Consider the following 20414-nt stretch of genomic DNA (forward strand, 5'->3'; position numbering starts at 1 on the left):
ACACAAGGTGATTATGAGCCCGAGACAGAAAAGGACACATAAACCAGAGACTACATCAGCCTGAGGCCAGAAGAACTAGATGGCGCCGGGCTACAACTGATGACTCCCCTGACAGAGAACGCAACAAAGAACCCCTGAGGTAGCAGGAGAGCAGTGGGATGCACACTCCAAATTCTCGTAAAAAGACCAGACTTAATGGTCTGAGACTAGAAAGACCCCAGTGGTCATGGCCACCAGATCTTCTGTTGGCCCAGGACAGGAACCATTCCCGAAGCCAACTCTTCAGACAGGAATTGGATGGACAATGGGTTGGAGAGGGATGCTGGTGAGGAGTGAGCTTCTTGGATCAGGTGGACACTTGAGACTATGTTGGCATCTCCTCCCTGGAGGGGAGATGAAAGGGTAGAGGGGGTTAGAAACTGGTGAAATGGGCACTAAAAGAGAGAGTGGAGGGAAGAAGTGGGCTGTCTTAGGGGGAGAGCAATTGGTAGTATGTAGCAAGGTGTATATAAGTTTTTGTGTGAGAGACTGACTTGATTTGTAAACTTTCACTTAAAGCACAATAAAAGTTTTTAAAAAATACTCTGAACAAAGACAATTATAAAGTCATACTTGCACCTAACATGATACAACGCACATACATACAACTGAAAATGCACTAGCCCTGTATACATCTTATATAAGTGAAGAAAACAAAAATATTTGATGCACACATACAAAGCAGAAATACTCATATCAATTACAGTCCTTGTTTCTGCAACTGGTCATATGGTTGTAACTGGTATTTAAAAATACCTTCCACCACCCATTCTGTATTCCCTTTGTCCTCAGCAAGCACCTCAGGTGATCATGATTCTTTGCCTAGTGGGGTGACCTAAACTTTCATTCCTGAAGGGTCTCAGCCATTAGTAGTCATGTCAGAATTGGATTGCTGTAGTTTTCCACTGACTTTAATCACAGGGCATGGTGGTACTAAGAAACACCCTAAAGGATCTCCTGCATTCCAAACAAACTCTTCTTTACCTCTATTATGCAATCTCAATCCAATCTGCTCTTGGTAATCAGGATCAATCACACCAGCCAGTATGGTAACTCCTTTCTTTGCCTGTTGATCCAGAAGCATAAGGAACCCAAAATGGCCAGGTGACATTCTTAATTCCCAGTTCAATGGAATCAGTGATATGTCCCAGGTGGGACCATTCTTCCCTTTGGAACTAAGACCTCTAGACCTGCAGAGCATAAGGTCACTGGACAGGCGGCAAAAACCTTGCAAGTGGGTCACTGGGGCTAATAGTGAATGGTTCCACTTCCATTTCCACCCCTTGATTCCTAGAACCATGAATCCTGGCTATGGGAGAAACAGCACTATACATTGGATGCTGGTGTAGAGCATATACAGCCTTCTGGAGAACACTGCCCCAACCCTGCAAGGTATTTCCACCTAGCTGGCACTGTAATTGTGTCTTTAGAAGGCTAGTCCACTCTTCTATCAAACCAGTTGCTTCAGGATGATGGGGAACATGGTAAGACCTGTGAATTCCATGAGCATGGGCCCACTGCCACACTGTGAAGTGAGTCCCTTGATACAAGGTGATGCTGTGTGCGATACCATAACAGTGGATAAGGCATTCTATAAGTCCACAGATGGTAGTTTTGGCAGAAGTATTACATGCAGGGAAGGCAAATCCATACCCAGAGTAGTGTCTATCCCAATAAGAACAAAACACTGCCCTTTCCATGATAGAAGTGGTCCAATGTAAATCAACTTGCCACCAGGTTGCTGGCTGATCACCTTGAGGGATGACGCCATATAGGAGACGCAGTGTTGGTTTCTGCTGCTGGCAGATTGGGCACTCAGCAGTGGTTGTAGCCAAGTTCGCCTTGGTGAGAGAAAGTCCATGTTGCTGAGTCTATGCATAATCTCCATCCCTGCCACTATGACCACTTTGTTCATGAGCCCATTGAGGAATGACAGGAGTAGCTGGGGAAAGATGATGACTGGTTTCCACATAATGTGTCATCCTATCCACTTGATTGTTAAAATCTTCCTCTGCTGAGGTCACCCATTGGTTAACATTCACATAGGACACAAATATTTTCACTTCTTTGGCCCATTCAGAGAGGTCTATCCCCACACCTCTTCCCCATACCACCTTGTCTCCAATTTTCCAATCACGTTTCTTCCAAGTCCCTGACCATCCAGCCACACCATTGGCCACAGCCCATGAATCAGTATACAATCACACATCTGGCCATTTCTCCTTTCAAGCGAAGTGAACAACCAGGTGCATCATTTGAATTTCTACCTATTGGGAGTATTTCCCTTCACCACTGCCCTTCAAGGAGGTCCCAGAAAGAGGATGTAGTGCTGCCACTGTCCACTTTTGAGTGGTGCCTGCATATCGCATAGAACTGTCTACAAACCAGACATGAGTTTACTCTTCTTTAGTCAACCGATTGTAAGAAACCCCCCACGAGGCCATATGTGCAAATTGGGAGATAGAAGGTAATGCGACAGGAGTGGAAACCATGGGCATTTGGGCCACTCCCTCATGTAACTTACTTGTACCTTCAGGACCTGCTTGGGCCCAATCTCATATATACCACTTCCATTTAATGACGGAGTGCTGCTGTGCACATCCAAATTTACAACACTGTGGGTCAGACAACACCCAGTTCATGATGGTCAGCTCAGGTTGCATGGTGGCTTGGTGTCCCATGGTTAATGTTCAGTCTCTCCTAAGGCCTTGTAACAAACCAAAAGCTGTTTCTCAAAAGGAGAGTAGTTATCTGCCAGAGGATGACAGGGCTTTGCTCCAAAATCCTAAGGGTCTGTGCTATGATTCACCGATAGGGGCCTGCTAAAGACTCCAAACAGCATCTCTATCTGCCACTGACACTTCAAACACCATTATATCAGCTGGGTTATATGGCCCAAGCGGGAGAGCAGCTTGCACAGCAGCCTGAACCTGTTGCAGAGCCTTCTTTTTCTGGGCCCCGTTCAAAACTAGCAGGTTTTCCAGTCCCATGATAAATAGGCTGGAGTCGCACATCCAAATGAGGAATATGTTGCCTCCAAAATCCAGAGGCCCACTAGGTGTTGCGTCTCCTTTTTAGTTGTGGGAGAAGCCAGATGCAATAACTTGTCTGTCACTTTAGAAGGAGTATCTCGACATGCTCTCTCCACTGGACCCCTAGAAATTTCACGGAAGTGGAAGGCACCTCAATCTTTTTTGGCTTAATTTCCCACTCTCTAGTATGCAAATGTTTTACCAATAAGTCCAGAATCATTGACAATTCTTTCTTGCTAGGTCCAATCAGCATAATGTCATCAATGTAATGACCCCGTGTGGAAGGGAAAGGTGATCAAGGTCCCTACAGGCTAAATTATAACATAGGGCTGGAGAGTTGATGTAGCTCTGAGGTAGGTAACTGAAAACGCATTGCTGGCCTTCCAGCTGAAAGCAAACTGCTTCTGGTGGTCCTTAGAAACAGGTATGGAGAAAAGGGCATTAGATCAATAGCTGCATACCAGGCACCAGGAGATGAATTAATTTGCTCAAGCAATGAAACTACATCTGGAAAAGCAGCTGCAATTGGAGTCACCCTCTGTCATTCTCCAATATCCATCTCTTTTTTGCACAGGCCAGATACGCAAGTTGAATGGGGCTGTGGTACAAATCAATACCCCTGCATTCTCCAAGTCCTTAATGGTGGCAGTAATCTCTACAATCCCTCCAGGAATGCCAGATTGCTTTTGGTTTACTATTTTCCTAAGTAAGGGCAGTTCTAACGGCTTTCACTTGGCTTTTCCTACCATAATATCCCTTATTTCATCTGTCAGGGATCCAATGTGGGGGTTTTGCCAGTTGCTGAGTGTATGTATTCCAATTATGCATTCTGGAACTGGGGAAATCACTTCAGGACGAGTTCAGGGACTGTCTTAGTCACCTAGTGCTGCTGTAACAGAAATACCACAAGTGGATGGCTTTAACAAAGAAATTTATTTCTTCACAGTAAAGTAGGCTAAAAGTCCAAATTCAGGGTGTCAGCTCCAGGGGGAGGGTTTCTGTCAGCCTTCTCATCAGTCTTCCTCTGGACTAAGTAGCTTCTCTGGGCATGGACCCCAGGTTCAAAGGACCCGCTCTACTCCTGGCACTGCTTTCTTGGTGGTATGAGGTCCCCATCTCTCTGCTTGCTTCCCTTTCCTTTTTATCTCTTGAGAGATAAAAGGCGGTGCAGGCCAGACCCCAAAGAAACTCCCTTTACATGGGCTCAGAAGTGTGATCTGGGTAAGGGTGTTACAATCCCACCCTAATCCTCTCTAAAACAAAATTACAATCATAAAATGGAGGACAACCACATAATACTGGAAATCAGGCCCTAGCCAAACTGATACATTTTGGGGGGGGGACAAAATTCAATCCATGACAGGGACCCAGTGGCCCTACTGTGAAGTGGACATGAGGTAAGACTACATTAATAAACTACCTCCACATGCCCCCACTCTACTGGTGGGCCAGAGTGACATTTTGAGTCTCCTGGAATTAGTTTCAGTTCAGAGCCAGTATCCAGTAACCCCAGAAAAGTCTGCCTATTTCCTTTTCTCCAATGAATAGTCAGTCTTGTAAAAGGCCATAAATTCCTTTGGGGAAGGCTGGGAGAAAGATACACAGTCCACATTTTTTGGTAGTGTATGGGAGTCCTTCCTCAAGGAAACCTGGCCTCCCCTTCATTCAAGGGGTTGTGGGTCTTTAAATTCGCTCAAGCCTGGCAATTGACTGAGGGGCTGTGACTTTCTGTTCTGGCGATTCGAGTTAGGCCCTGCTCTAGAATTCATTCGTTTATACAGATCAAGTAAATATTTAGTAGGCTTCCTATTTCACTCCTAGGGGCACCATGACTAAGAAGCCAAAGCAGTAAGTCCGTATGAGTCAGATTCTGATTTCTGCATCCATCCCCGACCTTGTCTTTATTGATTGAGTGCTGCCACTTGGCCCCTATTACTACGGGGTTCAATCAGCCCCACTGTACTTATGTGTCTCAATTTAGTTAGGGCAGTTCCCACACTCTTCAAGGATGCTGCGGCTGCCTTCACAAATCTGTTCCTCACTATTGTAAAAGATATGTCTTCTGGACACTGCATGTGTGGGTCTGTGGGTCTAACCTGACAAATCCACTCTAGCATGCCAATTTCCCTAAGCCTTTGGATACCTTCTTCTACACTATACCAAGGCAAGTCTGGTACTTCTACTTGATTTAGCCATACATCACTGCATAAACTTCTACTTGATTTAGCCATACATCACTGCATAATACATGCTTCAGCAACCCAGTCAAATAAACTCTTAGATCCTTTCTTAACCTCTCCAGCTGAAAAACTGAATGATGAATCTGTGCTTAGTTGGACCGTACCAATAAGCTCAGACTGACCCATCTTTTTTTTTTCTTTTTCAAGGTCGATTTTATTTTTTTGTAATTAATTTTTATTGTGCTTTAAGTGACAGTTTACAAAGCGGGTCAGTCTCTCGTTCAAAAATTTACATACACCTTGCTATACACTCCTAATTGCTCTCCCTCTAATGAGATAGCACAGTTCTTCCCTCCACTCTCCTCATGTCCACTCGGATAGCTTCTGGCCCCCTCTGCCCTCTCATCTCCCCTCCAGGCAGGAGATGCCAACATAGTCTCATGTGCCTACTTGCAGACTGATCTATCTTTATGTTCCTTGCACCATTACCCCACACCTTTAATAGCCACTCCCACACATATACAGGTTTCTGTTTATACGTATTAGAAAAGTTAAGTAGTTCTTTTGGAGCGTAACATACCTACTTCTGGGTCATGCTTTGTACTTCACCTTTTGGGGCTCGCTGGGACTTAAGTCTAGTTATAGGTCTAGGAGCCAGAATCAGTAGTGTGGAATTGTTTTGAGAACATTCTGCATTGTCTTGTAAAGCATCTGCCTCAGGACATGCTCCAGGCAATGACTCAGACAAGGGTTCTTTAGAGGCAGTTGGGCTTGGGCTAATCTCCTGAGAGTGGAGGGGCTAATGGTTATTCTGGGCAGGGTGATAGCAAACATGAAGTAATCTCTTCAGATGGGAGTGGTTCTGCTGGCAGGAGTGATTCAACAGTATTTAGGGGCTCAGTGTCTCCAGCTTCCTGATTATCTGCCCATATGTCCCCATCCCAGTTTCAGGATCCCATTTTTTACCAATCAATGCCCTCACTTTAACTTCAGACACCCTGGCAATTGAGTTGGCATTGTAATTCAGCCACTCTTATATGACTCTGGGTTTGGTTTTTGGCAATATCAGCTCTGTTAATACAAGAAATAAGGCTTTTTTTGAAAGCACAAGTAGAAACTTTGAAGTTGTTCGTGCAGTGCTTGAGTTTTGACTCTAAAGCCCTAAGCTCATCTATTTCTTCCACCACTCTGTCTAGCAAAAGTAGGAGAACCAACCAGCTTCCTTTTACTTCTCATTATGACAAAATTGTAGAAAGCTATCATGCATGCAATCACCTAGAACCTTGCTTTTCAACGGTACCTGATCTACTAGTGGTGATATTTTGTGTATTTGTATTGCCACTCACGCCATGGATTAGCAGTGCCCTTTTTACCACTGGAAGCGGAGTCATGATCATCTGTAAGACTAACCAGACTTGAGAACCAATTTGGAAAACTCATCCTTACAATTTTGTTTCTCTTGAACCACTCTTTGTACCAAATGTCTTAGGCTGGGCTCTCTAGAGAAGCAAAACCAGTAAGGCATATAAATGTACACAGAGATTTATATCAAGGAAATGGCTCACAACATTACAGAGGATGGAATGTCCCACGTCCGTAGGTCAGGATATAGGTTTCTCCTGATTCACTTAGCTGCAGGGGCTGGCAAACCCAAGATTGGCAGGTCAGTGAGCAAGGCTCTTGCTCACAGGCTGTGAAGATCAATAAATCCCAAGACTGGCAGGCAAGACCACATGTAAGCTGCTAGCTCAAGTTCCAAGAACAGAGGTCAGACGAACAGGAGCCAGCTGCAGGATCCAGCGTGAGCAAAAGCCCATGAACCTTACCGGAATGTCCACTTATAATCGATGCAGGCCCCATGCCCAAAGAAACTCCCCTTCAACTGACTGGCTACTCACAGCAGATCCCATCATGGAGGTGACCACTGCATATTAAATCTCATCACGGAAGTGATCACATCATATGACTGCCAAGCCACTGAGAATCATGGACCAGCCGAGATGACACACACCCTAACCATCACAAACACCTAGTGATTCACCAGCAAAATTTTTGTTTCCTGTCCTATAACCTTATGCTTTGCTGTTTTACAGGTATTAGAGGCACACTTCCATTGGGAGATAGAATAATAATTCCATTGAGCTGAAGTTAAACTGCCATCCTGCCAATTTGGGATCCTTATTCCTCTAAATTAACAGGCGAAACACAGAGTTGCTGTACTGGCTGGGTGGCTGATGCCAATAAAGAGGGGGAAATTGAGCTGTTAGTACAAAAGGAAAGGAAGTGTATATCGGAATACAGGTGATCCCTTAGGGCATCTCTTAGTACTATCATGCCCTGCGATTAAAGCCAATGGAAAACTTTGTGGTTGCTGTTAGGTGCCGTTAAGTCGCTTCCAACTCATATCAACCCTATGTACAACAGAACGAAACACTGCCTGGTCCTGCACCATCCTTCACAATCGTTATGCTTGAGCACATTGTTGCAGACACTGTGTCAATCCATCTCGTTGATCGCCTTCCTCTTTTGTGCTAACCCTCTACTTTACCAAGCATGATGTCCTTCTTGGGACTGATCACTCCTGATAACATGTCCAAAGTATGTGAGACATAGTTTTGCCATCCTTGCTTCTAAGGAGCATTCTGGTTGTACTACTTCCAAGAAAAATTTGAAAACTACAAGTATGACTACTAATGGTCTAGATTCTTCAGGAATGAGTTTTGGCTTGTCTCACCAGGCAAAGAACCAGACAGCTGAAGTGCTTGTTGAGGGCAAAGTAATTATGAAATAGAGTGGAGAAAGGTAGCTGTAAATATCAGCTATGACCACTTGCAGAAATAAAGACTGAAATTATGAGTATTTCTTTTCATTGTGAATATATTTGTGTACATGTATGTGTGTGAGAATGTATATATATTCTGAAATATCCTTGTTATCTTCTGTTATTCCCTTAAATCATCTAACATAAGACGTATTAATAACAATTTACATCACAGTACTTTCTTGTTGTTGTTAGGTGCCACCAAATTAGTTCCGACTCATAGTGACCCTGTACACAACAGAACACAACATGGCCCAGTCCTGTGTCATCTTCACTATCCTTGTTATGCTTGAGCCGCTGTTGCAGCCACTGTGCCAATCCATCTCATTGAGGGTCTTCCCCTTTTTTGTTGACTCTCTACCAAGCGTGATATCCTTCACCAGGGACTGATCCCTCCTGATAACATGTCCAAAGTATGTCAGACTTAATCTCACTATCCTTGCTTCTAAGGAGCATTCTCGTTACACTTCCAAGACAGATCTGTTCCTCCTTTTGGTTGTCTGTGGTATATTCAACATTCTTCGCCAACACCACACAATTCAAAGGTGTCATCAATTCTTCAGTATCCCTTATTCAACATCCAGCTTTCACATGCCTGTGAGGGCACTGAAAACACCATGCCTTGGGTCAGGTGCACCTTAGTCTTCACGGTGACATCTTTGCTTTTCAACTGTTTAAAGAGGTCTTTTACAGCAGATTTGCCCAATGCAACGTGTCTTTTAACTGCTGCTTCCATGGGTGTTGTGGATCCAAGTAAAATGAAATCCTTGACAGTTTCAATCTTCTCTCCATTTATCATGATGTTGCTTACTGGTTCAGCTGTGAGGATTTTTGTTTTATGTTGAGGTGTAATCCACACTGAAGGCTGTAGTCTTTGATCTTCATCAGTAAGTGTTTCAAGTCCTTTTCACTTTTAGCAAAGGTTTCATCATCTGCATAATGCAGGTTGTTAATGAGTCTTCCTCCAATCCTGATGCCCCATTCTTCTTCATATAGTCCAGCTTCTCAGATTATTTGCTCAGCACACAGATTCAATAGGTATGGTAAAAGGATACAACCCTGATGCACACTTTTCCTAACTTTAAACCACACAGTATGCCCTTGTTCTGTTCAGACAACTACCTCTTGATCTATGTACAGGTTCCTCATGGGGACACTTAAGTGTTCTGGAATTCCCATTCTTCACAACGTTACCCATAATTTGTTATGATCCACACAGTCAAATGTCTTTGCAGTCAATAAACACAGGTAAGCATCTAGTATTCTCTGCTTTCAGCCAGGATCCATCTGACATCAACTATGATATTCCTGGTTCCACGTTCTCTTCTGAATCCAGGTTGAGTTTCTTGCAGTTCTCTGTTGATATACTGCTGCTGCCACTTTTGAATGATTTTCAGTAAAATCATTCACAGTATTTTAAGTTACATGATATTGTTAAGACTTGAATAACTACGAGACTTTGTGTTCTTTTCTGGGAAAAAGGTTAGCACATTTAGGTTGTACACAGGATAGCTGTATCATGTTAGGTGGGAGTAAGACTTTGTTTTTGTTTTTATTGGGAGATTAAGTATGGTTTTAGGAGATGTGTGTGGGTGTCAGGTTGACAAAGGATATACTCTAATGGTTACTTTTATGCATCAATTTGGCTAGGCAAAAGTACCAAGTTATTCAATTAAACACTAAACTGTATGTATTATGAAGATTATTCATAGCTGTGGTATCTACAATCAGTTGACTTTAAAGCAGATTATTTTAAAAAATGTGAGTGGGCCTCATTTAATCAGTGGGGGGAGCATTAACTCCTGCCCATGAGCCAACTTCAAGTCTCTCTCTCTAGATATACACTGTATTTTTATCCAAATCAGACATGAGTTATACCTTTTTGCAAACCTCACTCTGTTAGTTTCATAATCATGCTGTACCAATCTTTTTTTTTTTTTCCGTCCCATGGATTTAACGTTACTGGGATAACACCCATCTCCAGGAAACTTCATTTAAGGTAGGTATTTTCCTAAACCAAGTGCATCCAACGGTGAACTGCACAGGCTCGTGATGGATATGGGATGCCAGGTTGAAAGCAAAGATTATGAATGCATGAAGAGCTAGAAATTATTAAGAAATGACCCTAGGCCTAAGCCTATAAGGACAAGACAGGGTGTATGTGTTATTGCTTTCATAAATCTTAAACCAAAACAATTTTTGATCCAAGTCTTTGAAACCAACAAATAACAATCGCCAGAAATTTGTGTTTTCATCTTAAAAGAGGCCATCTTAGCTTATTGATTACCATCACCACCATCATTCGACTCCTGGACTCCTTCAAAGTCCGATTCCTCATCACTATCATCACCGAAATATCTCAGAGCTGCCTGCATATGCTGTTTTGTGACTTCTGAACTGATATCATCATCACTGCCTTTAGCATCTTCATCTTTGTCATCGGTACCCTACTGGTACACAATCCCAGCCTTTCTGAAGCCATTGCAGATGGTTTCTGGGGTTATTTTCCCCAAAGCAGAAGCCACCCATTTGCAGACTTCTGTAAACATCCCCATTTCAATTGTCCTGATGGAGTGAGCTCATGAATCACAGGCTGCAGCCACTCATCCCACTCTCTTCTCACCAAAGTCTTAAACTGATGGTTGACAGCTATTATCCAGTGGCTGCAGCTTAGTACGACTGCTATACAGACACCAGTGAATATAATTTTGAACATTTTTTTCTTTGTGAGCAGCCATGGCATTGAAAATTAGTTAAGACTTCAAAGAGAATCCCCTCACCTTCCATGCTTTCATAACTTCATAGTCCACCCACCCCTTCTTATTACAATGAACAACCACACTGGTGGACAGTTTTTCGCAGGGAATGGTAACTCTTTTGAAAATCACCATCAGCTTTGATTTCACCCCACTTGCAGTGCAACCAAGGACTACAGTGAAACAAGCACTCTTGTGCCCAGTGGTCGTACTGGCTATAGTTTTCATACCTGAAACAGCTACAGTCCTGGTGGCTGGAATCTCAAAAGACATTAGAACTTCACCCATATTATGTCCACTGCAGAGATACCGAGTTCAGAAATTTCTTTGGTGACAAATTTGTGAATGTTGACTACCTTTTGCTCACAGTCATCTGGTAGTTGCTGGGATACAGTGGTTCTCATTCTCATGGAAAAGTCATTCCTTTTCATGAATTCATAAATCCAGGTAAAACTTGTCTTGAAAGCTGGGATTCTTCTTTCATTTGCCAGAAGCTTCACTTTGGTCTGAATTGTGACAGTAGAAACTGATTTTGTTCTGTTTGAGAAATAACCCACTCTTTTAATTTGGTCTCCAACTCAGGCCATTTCTCTTTGGGCCCATGACATGAATTTTTGTGGATTCATTTTCTCCAGCTCCTTTTTCTCCTTTCTCCATTCACAGATGGATGACTCCAACCTTGAACTCTCTAGCTGCCACTCTGCTACCCATTTCTTCTGCTCTCACACAACAACTTTCAGTTTGAACTTGGCTGTATAGGACTTGTGTTTAATTATTGCCATGATCCAAACTGGTTCTAAGATTTAGATTTATAAACTGAAGATGTGTACAATTGATAACTGGCTGGTTCTAGAAAAGAGATTGCAAAATTCACATGTGAGGTATACAAGAAGCTAAGGTATTTTTATATGCTCGCTAGCATATGACTAAGGTGAGTTATGTTCAATGATCAAAGATACTGGTGCTAAGACATAATTAGGCTATGAAATAAGCAGACCTAACACAGCTTAGGAAACCCTAGTGGCGTAGTGGTTAAGTGCTATGGCTGCTAACCAAGAGGGCAGCAGTTTGAATCCGCCAGGCGCTCCTTGGAAACTATGGGGGCAGTTCTACTCTGTTCTATAGGGTTGCTATGAGTCGGAATCGACTCGACGGCAGTGGGTTTTTGGTTTTTGAACACAGCTTAATGGTTTCACTTAGGACAATCTGATGAGATTTTCACATTTAACTGTTGAGCCAAGAGTAACTGTGTATCAGTTTTGCTTTGTTTATTCTTCCAATTAAAAGCCAGAGTTGGAAGACGACTGATAATTACATCAATGCAGATTGAAGTGAGATTCCTACTGATAGCTACTCATGTCATTCATGCCAGTGCAAGGCTTCACTTTGTTTACAATTCCAATTGATAGTACATGATTTATAGACAGGCTTCGGTAGGTTCAAAGTTCCGACTGATGACTCAAAAGCACTGGGGATATAATTACCAATTTAAATTAATAGAAACAAATGCAGTATTTCCATTGTTTATTTTCCGATTACCAGGGTACTACTGAACTCTACCCATTACTTCTTGACCATGGCTTATAACGTTATTATACAAATATTATCAAAAGTAACACTTTTGGACCACTGAATGAGGGTGAATGATGTTGGAATTCACTTCTGGAAATGTCATGAGACGTGCAGTATATGCAAGTGAACACTATGCCAGAACTTTTTAGCATAATTTCATCATTTTTGCAAGTTATGTGTGCATGTTATTTAAGTTGGTGTGCTGGTTGCGAAAAATGCGGTATACACACACATTTACATATATATACACACTATTTTTATATATCATATACTGGTTTTGTTTCTCTGGTGAACACTAATTAATACAGTTGCTTTCACTCTACAGTGAATGAAAGAGATAAAAAAAAAAAGGAGAGCCTTTGATTTTCATAAAGGCTAGAGAGATTAACAATCAGTATATCCCACCTAACATATACCCAAAACTTGGAAGTAGTATACAACAAGAAAGCATCAAGATCTAATAATAATAATTAGTAATCCCCAGGCACTATTCTAAGTATTAATCATATGCAAATTCACTTAATACAATTTTATGAAGTAGGTATGAGTTTGTACATATCCACAGGGAAGTTAAATTCTAGACACCAGAGTTCCTAAACTTGCTAAATTGTCTCATGCTCCAGGTGTGGCAAAGAAGCGACATAAGTGCTAGAACTGAAGGAATCATGAGGACTAGAACAAAGGGCATCTCAGTGATAATGAAGAGAGAAAGATGACTGAAGATCTGTCTAAGGTCTCAGAATTTTTACGTACGTCTAGAGAATGGGGTGGGTCGAGAACTACCACCATGAGAGCTAAGATCAGGAACTGATGGTACTGAAGGAAGAAGCCCAAGCAGCACTGAGGGCACTGGCAAAAAACAAGTCTCCGGGAATTGACGGAATACAAATCAAAATGTGTTAACAAATGCATGCAGCACTCGAAGTGCTCAATTGTCTATGCCACGAAATTTAGAAGACAGCTACCCGGCCAACCAACTGGAAGAGATCCGTATTTCTGCCTATTCTCAAGAAAGGTGATCCAACCAAATGTGGAAATTATCAAAAAATATTAATATCACATGCAAGCAAAATTTTGCTGAAGATCACGCAGAAGTGGGTGCACTAGTGTATCAACAGGGAACTGTCAAAAATTCAAGCCGGATTTAGAAGAGGACGTTGAACCAGGGATATCACTGCTGATGTCAGATGGATCCTGGCTGAAAGCAGAGAATACCAGAAGGATGTTTACCTGTGTATTATTGACTATGCAAAGGCATTCAACTGTGTGAATCATAACAAATCATGGAAAATATTGCAAAGACTGGGAATTATAGAACACTTTATTGTGCTCAGGAGGAACACAGATCAAGAGGCAGTCGTTCGGACAGAACAAGAGGACACTGCATGGTTTAGTCAGGGAAGGTGTGCGTCAGGGTTGTATTCTTTCACCATGCCTATTAAATCTGTATGCTGAGCAAATAATCTGAGAAGTTGGGCTATATGAAGAATGGGCAACAGGACTGGAGGAAGACTTATTATAACAACCTGTGTTATGCAGATAATACAACCTTGGTTGCTGACAGTGAAGAGGGCTTGAAGCATTTACTGATGAAGATCAAAGACCACAGACTTCAGTATGGAAGAAAACAAAATTCCTCGAGGACTAAGGTGCGCCTGATCTGAGTCATGATGTTTTCAACCGCCTCATATGCATGCGAAAGCTGGATAATGAATAAGGAAGACTGAAGGAGAACTGAAGCCTCTGAATTATGGTGTTGGCGAAGAATACTGAATATACCACAGACTACCAAAAGAATGAACAAATCTGTTTTGGAAGAAGTAAAACTAGAAAGCCCCTTGGAACCAAGGATGGTGAGACTATGTCTCGCATACTTCAGACATGGTATCAGAAGGGATCAGTCTCTGGAGAAGGACATCATGCTTGGTAAAGTGGAGGGTCAGCTAAAAAGAAGAGGACCCTCAATGACATGGGTTGACACATCGGCTGCAAAAATGGGCTCAAGCACAGCAGTGGTATTGAGGATGGCACAGGACCAGGCAGTGTTTCATTCTGTTGTACACAGGGTCGCTGTCAGCATCAACTCAATGGGACCCACTAACAACAATTTCTACAGTGCCGCCAGGTGGGTTCAAATCGCCAACCATTAGGTGAGCAGTCAAAAATAAACTGTTCGCGCCATAATTGGTTGTTGTGTGCCACTGAATAGATTCCGACTCAAAGAGACCCTATGTGACAGAGGAGACCTGTCCGATAGGGTTTCCTAGGCTGTAATGTTTACAGGAGCTCATGTGCCACCTAGGGCTCTTATATATCCAATAAAGGTCTAATAGCCAAAAAATATTAAAAAAAAAAAAAAAGTCTACAACTTAACAACAAAAATCAAACAGCCTACTGAAAAAATGGGCAGGACTTGAACAGACATTTCACTCGATAATTCAAACGATCAACAGGTACACAATAAGATGGTCAACTTCGTTAAAACTGAAACGAAACCCATTGACACTGAGTCAATTCTGACTCACAAAGACCCTATAGGACAGAGTGGAACTGCCCCACAGACTTTCCAAGGAGCGTCTGGTGAATTTGAACCACTGGCCTTTTGGTTAAGAGCTGTAGCACTTAACCGCTATACCACCAGGGTTTCCAAGAAGCCATTAGGGAGATGTAATCAAAATCACAATGAAGTATCACCTCATCCCCATTAGAATGGCAATGATCAAAAAACAGAAAACAACAGGTACTGACAAGGTTGTGAAGAAGCTGGAACCCTCATCTCTTGCTGGTAGGAATATAAAATGGTATAGCCACTGTGGAAAACAGTTTGACAGTTCCTCAAAAAGTTAAACACAGAACTACCATATGACCCAGCAACTGCAATCCTAGGTATATACCCAGAAGAAGTAAAATCAGGAATGTAAACAGATACCTCTAGACCAATGTTTAATGCAGCACTTTTTACAACAGCCAAAAGGTAGAAACAACTGAAATATCCATTAATAGATGAATGGATCAGCAAAATGTAGTACATAAGTAAAACGGAATATTAAATCAGCTGTAAAGACAAACGAAGACCTGATGCGTGCCATAACATAGATGAGCCTTGAAAACACTATACGCTGAGCTAAATAAGTCAGACGCAAAAGGGCAAATAGTATAATCACTTATACGAAATAAGAAATATACAGAAACTAAAGGTTACTAGTGGTTACCCCAGGAAGGGGAAAAGGGTGGGTTTTTGCTTAGGGGTTACTGAGTTATGTTAATGATGGTGAAATAATTTGGAAAAAAGAGTGAATGGTTGCACAACTTGAAGAATGTAACCAATGTCACTGAATTATAAATGTAGAAATTGTTGAATTGTAGTATGTTTTGTTGTACATATTTTCACGACTAGCAACAAAAGAATAACAGGTAACTTCAAGTGGGCACTTCAGTACTGTCTGGCAATCCTTCTAAGAGTTTGTTCATTTTCACACTTTCCGAGATATCTAATTTATACCTTTTGTTTCCTCAACTCTCCATCACGTCTTTCCTCTTCTTCATGACCTTGCCTCTTACTCCACTTAGTAAAAAAAACAAAATTTCCCCATGCTCCTACTATCACATCTCCCAAAACTACAAGCATATAGACCTAAGTACCTGCCCGTTCTTTTATTGCTATTAATAAGGGGAGTGCAGCCGTATCTTGTTTGTACAGCAGATCTATGGCTCCAGCAATCTGTGCTTCCTACACCATGTTTTTCTCTCTACTAGCACAAAAATCTGGTATATCTTTATAAAACACAATGTCCGTTAAAAATAAACAAAAAACATCGATATTACATCCCACTCTAGTAACAACCAATTTCTCAATTCCTCTTTAAAGCAAGACTTCTTAAAAGAGCTATCTTCAATTCTCACTATCTTCAGTTTCTCTCTACCATTGTCTTGAATGCCAGCTGTCACTTTTTCCATCAGTCAAATCAGCTAGTCAAGGTCAAGGTCACAAATGTTACTAAACCTAAGGTTCAACCCCCCGAATTCCTCCTACTTGCATCATTAACAGATCTCACACACTTGATCACCACTTCCCGGCTGAGGTACTTTCTTCACCTGGCTTCTAGCTGTTACTCCTCAGTCTTCTTTAGTGGTTTCTTAACTACTTTGCCATCTAAACATCTGCGTGTTTCAGGGTTCACTTCTCCATATTTCTAATTCCTATCTTTTATGTTCTCACTCTCCCCACTACACAATGCTATGAGCAAAGGAGAAGAAACTAGGCTGGTATTAGCTATTGGCCATTTTATGCTAACAAAGAAGTATATAAACTGGTCAATCCTTATAATTATGGGGGGGACCCTATCCTCAGAGATTCTCATTTATTAGTTCTAGGGTAGAGTCCAGGAATCTTTATGCATAAAAATCCTTCCTTGGTGTTTCTCAACCTTGGTTGCACATTAGCTGCACACCACTTCTGGAAGGTTTTAAAAATCCGAGTATCCAGGAGATCTGAGCCTCTGGGCAGTCACTCTGAACTGTTATCACATACTCACAGAAGAGTATCAGTAAGATCAAATAAAAAACACCAAAGTTTTTCTACTTACATATAGCTGAAACTCATTTCACTAAGAGAACAGAAAAATTTTATATGGGAAACATTTTCACCTCTGAGTGATATTCCGATACATTTGGGAGTACAAATAGGGAACACTAAATTAGGGTACAGATACAAACTCTTACACTGAGAGACAATCTCAACTAGCAAAAACAAAAACAAAATACCCCACAACAACAAAAAAAACCCAGACAGATAAGATTTCTAAAACAATTATCACTTAAAATTAAGATTACTGCTTAAAAAATGTGTAAGGCATTAATCAGTATTCAGTTAGAAATGGCAGTATTTGTAATCATAAAACAGAATTTACATTTAGTACTGTTAAACTACATAAAAAAGTATGTAATTATAGTCATACCAAATGCATACGACTTATAAAAAAAAATTAAGAACACCACTTTACCAGAAGGAAAAATAATTTATTATATACGAGGAGAGTGATTAAAATACATGTAATAGATCTCCAACTGATTTAAATACATATAGATTTAATAATTAAACACACTTTAAAAGCTGTTACGCACAGTTCCAGTCCACGTGGCCAATTTCTCCTCCTCAAAGCTGGAAAGCACTTGAAAGGTAACAGAATTCAAAAGGAACCTAGAACACCATAAAAGTCCATTAAAAATAATCATGATTATAAAACTGTTCATAGTTTAAAAATAACTAAAAGCTAAAACATTTATATTTAGAAAATTAGTGAATCATGTCAGTGCAACAAAATTTTAATTAGGTAAACAGCTTATACAGAAAAACTGTGATTTATAACATTAAAAAATAAAACACTTTAACTGTCCCCATACAGAAACAAATGCTACTTCAGTATCTATTGCTTTTATGCACTCTTATGGTGATAGTACTTAACAGAAGTTTGAGCTGTTTTCATAGTACTAATAATAGCAGAATTTGCAAGAAAGAAAGACATGTCGGGGCTCCAAGTCTCAATTTTCCAATTTTTAGGTTAGATGGCTAGGCTAGTATTAGGTACCTGACCATTTTATGCTAACAAAGTAGTATTCGAACTGGTCAATCCTTAGAATTATGAGGGGAACCTTCTCTAATTATGTTCTTGGGCCCCATCCCGAGACATCCTGATTTATTAGTTCTACGGTAGAGTCCAGGAATCTTTATGCATAAAAATCTTTCCTTGGTGTTTCTCAACCTTGGTTGCATGTTAGAATCACTTTTAGGTTTTAAAAATTTCAGTATCTGGCCTGGAGCCCAGACCAGTTAAACTTCACCATATATTTTTTGGAAACCTTGGTGGCATAGTGGTTAAGTGCTACTGCTGCTAACCAAAGGGCTGGCAGTTCGAATCTGCCAGACACTCCTTGGAAACTCTATGGGGCAGATCTACTCTGTCCTATAGGGTCGCTATGACTCGGAATAGACTTGACGGCACTGGGTTTGTTTTTTATATATATATTTTTTTTAAGGGATTTTTTTTTCTGATCCATATTTTTTTTAAGAAGTTTCCCAGATCATTATCGTGCAACCAAGATTGAGTACCACTGTTGTAATGATTTTGGACATCAACCAGTCTGGAAATCACTGTTCTTGTATACCTACCAGGATTATTTCTTTTCACTTAATGAGCTACCCTGAGTCAATATAGTGTCTTCTCCCCTTTGTTATTCTTGTTGTATTCCATCTTTTGTTTTTAGGGGGACAAAAAAAAAAAAAAGGGAAAAAAGACACTTCCACTTGCCATCTATCTCAAAGGAGATTTCAATAAGACTTTAGATGTGAGGTCAGCTACTCTTATTTGGAATTTACACAGAAATCAGTTATTTTAATTTTCAAGATATGTACTTTTTACAACATGTTACATAGACTACCTAAACCAGATATATCATAAAACAGAAAACACATTATTAGGTTTAGGAAATATACAAATAGAAGCAAGGTTACATTCTGTATTAAAGTAAATGCACACATTCTTCAAGAAAATAAGGTGACCTGATTCACTAACTTTCTCTGAAAAAATTATATAACTTTAAGAACATATACAAAAACTCAACAAATCTAAAAAACACAATTTGTTCAATCTGCAGTGATAATTTTAGAAATATTTCATTTGAACAAAATGTAAAAGTTATTGCTCAATGTGGACCAATGGATGGAGGAAGGGTAAAACGTTTCTAGAAAAAAACCAAAAAGCACTGCCCCAAAAAGGATACAACAAGAAAGGATACACTTTGCATGACAGTATTACAGCAGTATTTACGCAGGAATGCTTCTAAAGAAGAACAGCAGAATGCGGTTTAATTTTTTCTTATCTCTCTGCATTAGATTTACAAATAAAGTTTAATTTTAATATTTCCTTTAAGATAATAGCACTTCTGACTGTATCAGTATAAATACAAGATTCAAATAATCAAGTTATTTCACAGAGGGAATAAACATTCAGCAAAATTTCCTCTTATTTAGTCACATGGTTTTTTTCAGCTAACCACCAGTAATTCTGACCCATTTACTTCATGTTCTTCTAGTTTACAAAGGCTGATTTAAAATAAAATAGAAAACAAAAGGAATATACTTCCAGCCAACATCTTACTTAAACAGTGTAACACAAGTTTTAGAATTTAAAGTATTTAACATTTTTAATCCTCAAACCACTTAAGGATGTATTAAAGTTATTTGTTTGAAGGAGAAAATATTTCATTCCATAAAAAAGTATACATTTTTATGAATTATGTTAATAATCAAAACTTTATATACTCAGGATTGTAGAATCATGAGTTAGACAATTTAGCTGTGTTTACCTTAGGAGTTTTCAAAGTGTGGTCCCTCTACCAGATGTCTCACTATTAAGGGGAAACTCAGTAATGCAAACTCTCAGGCTTCATCTAGGATAACCAACTTGTCCTGGCTTTAGCACTGGAAGTCCAGTCTGCTGGGAAACCCCTAAGTCACAGGTAAACTAGGATGGTTGGTCACCCTAGGCCCCCACACCAGACCTACTGAATGACAAACTCTGGAAGTAAAGCACAATAATCTGAGTTTTACCAAGCTCACCAGGTGATTCTAACACATATTAAAGAACCACTGCTTCTCTCTAGGCACAAAAAGTAAATAAAGGCAAATAAAGATAATGTTATCCTTATAAAATTTATTCTCCATACTTTATTTTTACATACAAATGGGCTTATTCTGTAGTTAAAATTCCTAAGTTACATGGTGATTAACTGCATAAAGGTAAATAAATTCCTGAAAAATCTTGGGAGACTGAATTACTACTGCAGCAGGCTTCTAGCCTTAATTTTATCTTAAGAAATAGTCTTACCCTTTTATTATATTGTATCCAGACTTACCTTTACTAGTTTTTAACATTTTCTTTTTCCTTCTTTAGAATCTTGCTTTGGTCTAGCAGATCGAGCAAATTGCTAGTATTTTTAAAATTAAGGTTTCCTT

The 20414-nt window shown here is 40.3% G+C and overlaps 2 protein-coding genes across 3 annotated transcripts in view; both read right to left on the reverse strand.

Moving 5' to 3' along the window:
- LOC126073501 (pancreatic alpha-amylase-like) overlaps window positions 1-18574 on the reverse strand; it is a 70064-nt gene extending 51490 nt beyond the window's left edge. Inside the window, exon 1 of the mRNA XM_049880217.1 lies at window positions 17525-18574. Within this exon, the coding sequence (XP_049736174.1) occupies window positions 17525-17653 (129 nt within the window). The 5' untranslated portion in view covers window positions 17654-18574. The remainder of the gene's footprint in view (window positions 1-17524) is intronic.
- The window catches only part of RNPC3 (RNA binding region (RNP1, RRM) containing 3), a 39666-nt gene continuing 36767 nt past the window's right edge, over window positions 17516-20414 (reverse strand). The window contains exons 14-15 of one of the 2 annotated variants that reach the window (XM_049880225.1): window positions 20315-20386; window positions 17516-17600 (exon numbers count right to left, since the gene is read on the reverse strand). In XM_049880225.1, the coding sequence (XP_049736182.1) occupies window positions 20327-20386 (60 nt within the window). In that variant the 3' untranslated portion in view covers window positions 17516-17600; window positions 20315-20326. Of the gene's footprint in view, window positions 17601-19150; window positions 19240-20314; window positions 20387-20414 lie in introns of those variants that run through there. The other variant, XM_049880224.1, reaches the window with a different exon arrangement.

Source organism: Elephas maximus, chromosome 3 (genome assembly GCF_024166365.1).
Source record: "Elephas maximus indicus isolate mEleMax1 chromosome 3, mEleMax1 primary haplotype, whole genome shotgun sequence".
NCBI lineage: Eukaryota > Metazoa > Chordata > Mammalia > Proboscidea > Elephantidae > Elephas > Elephas maximus.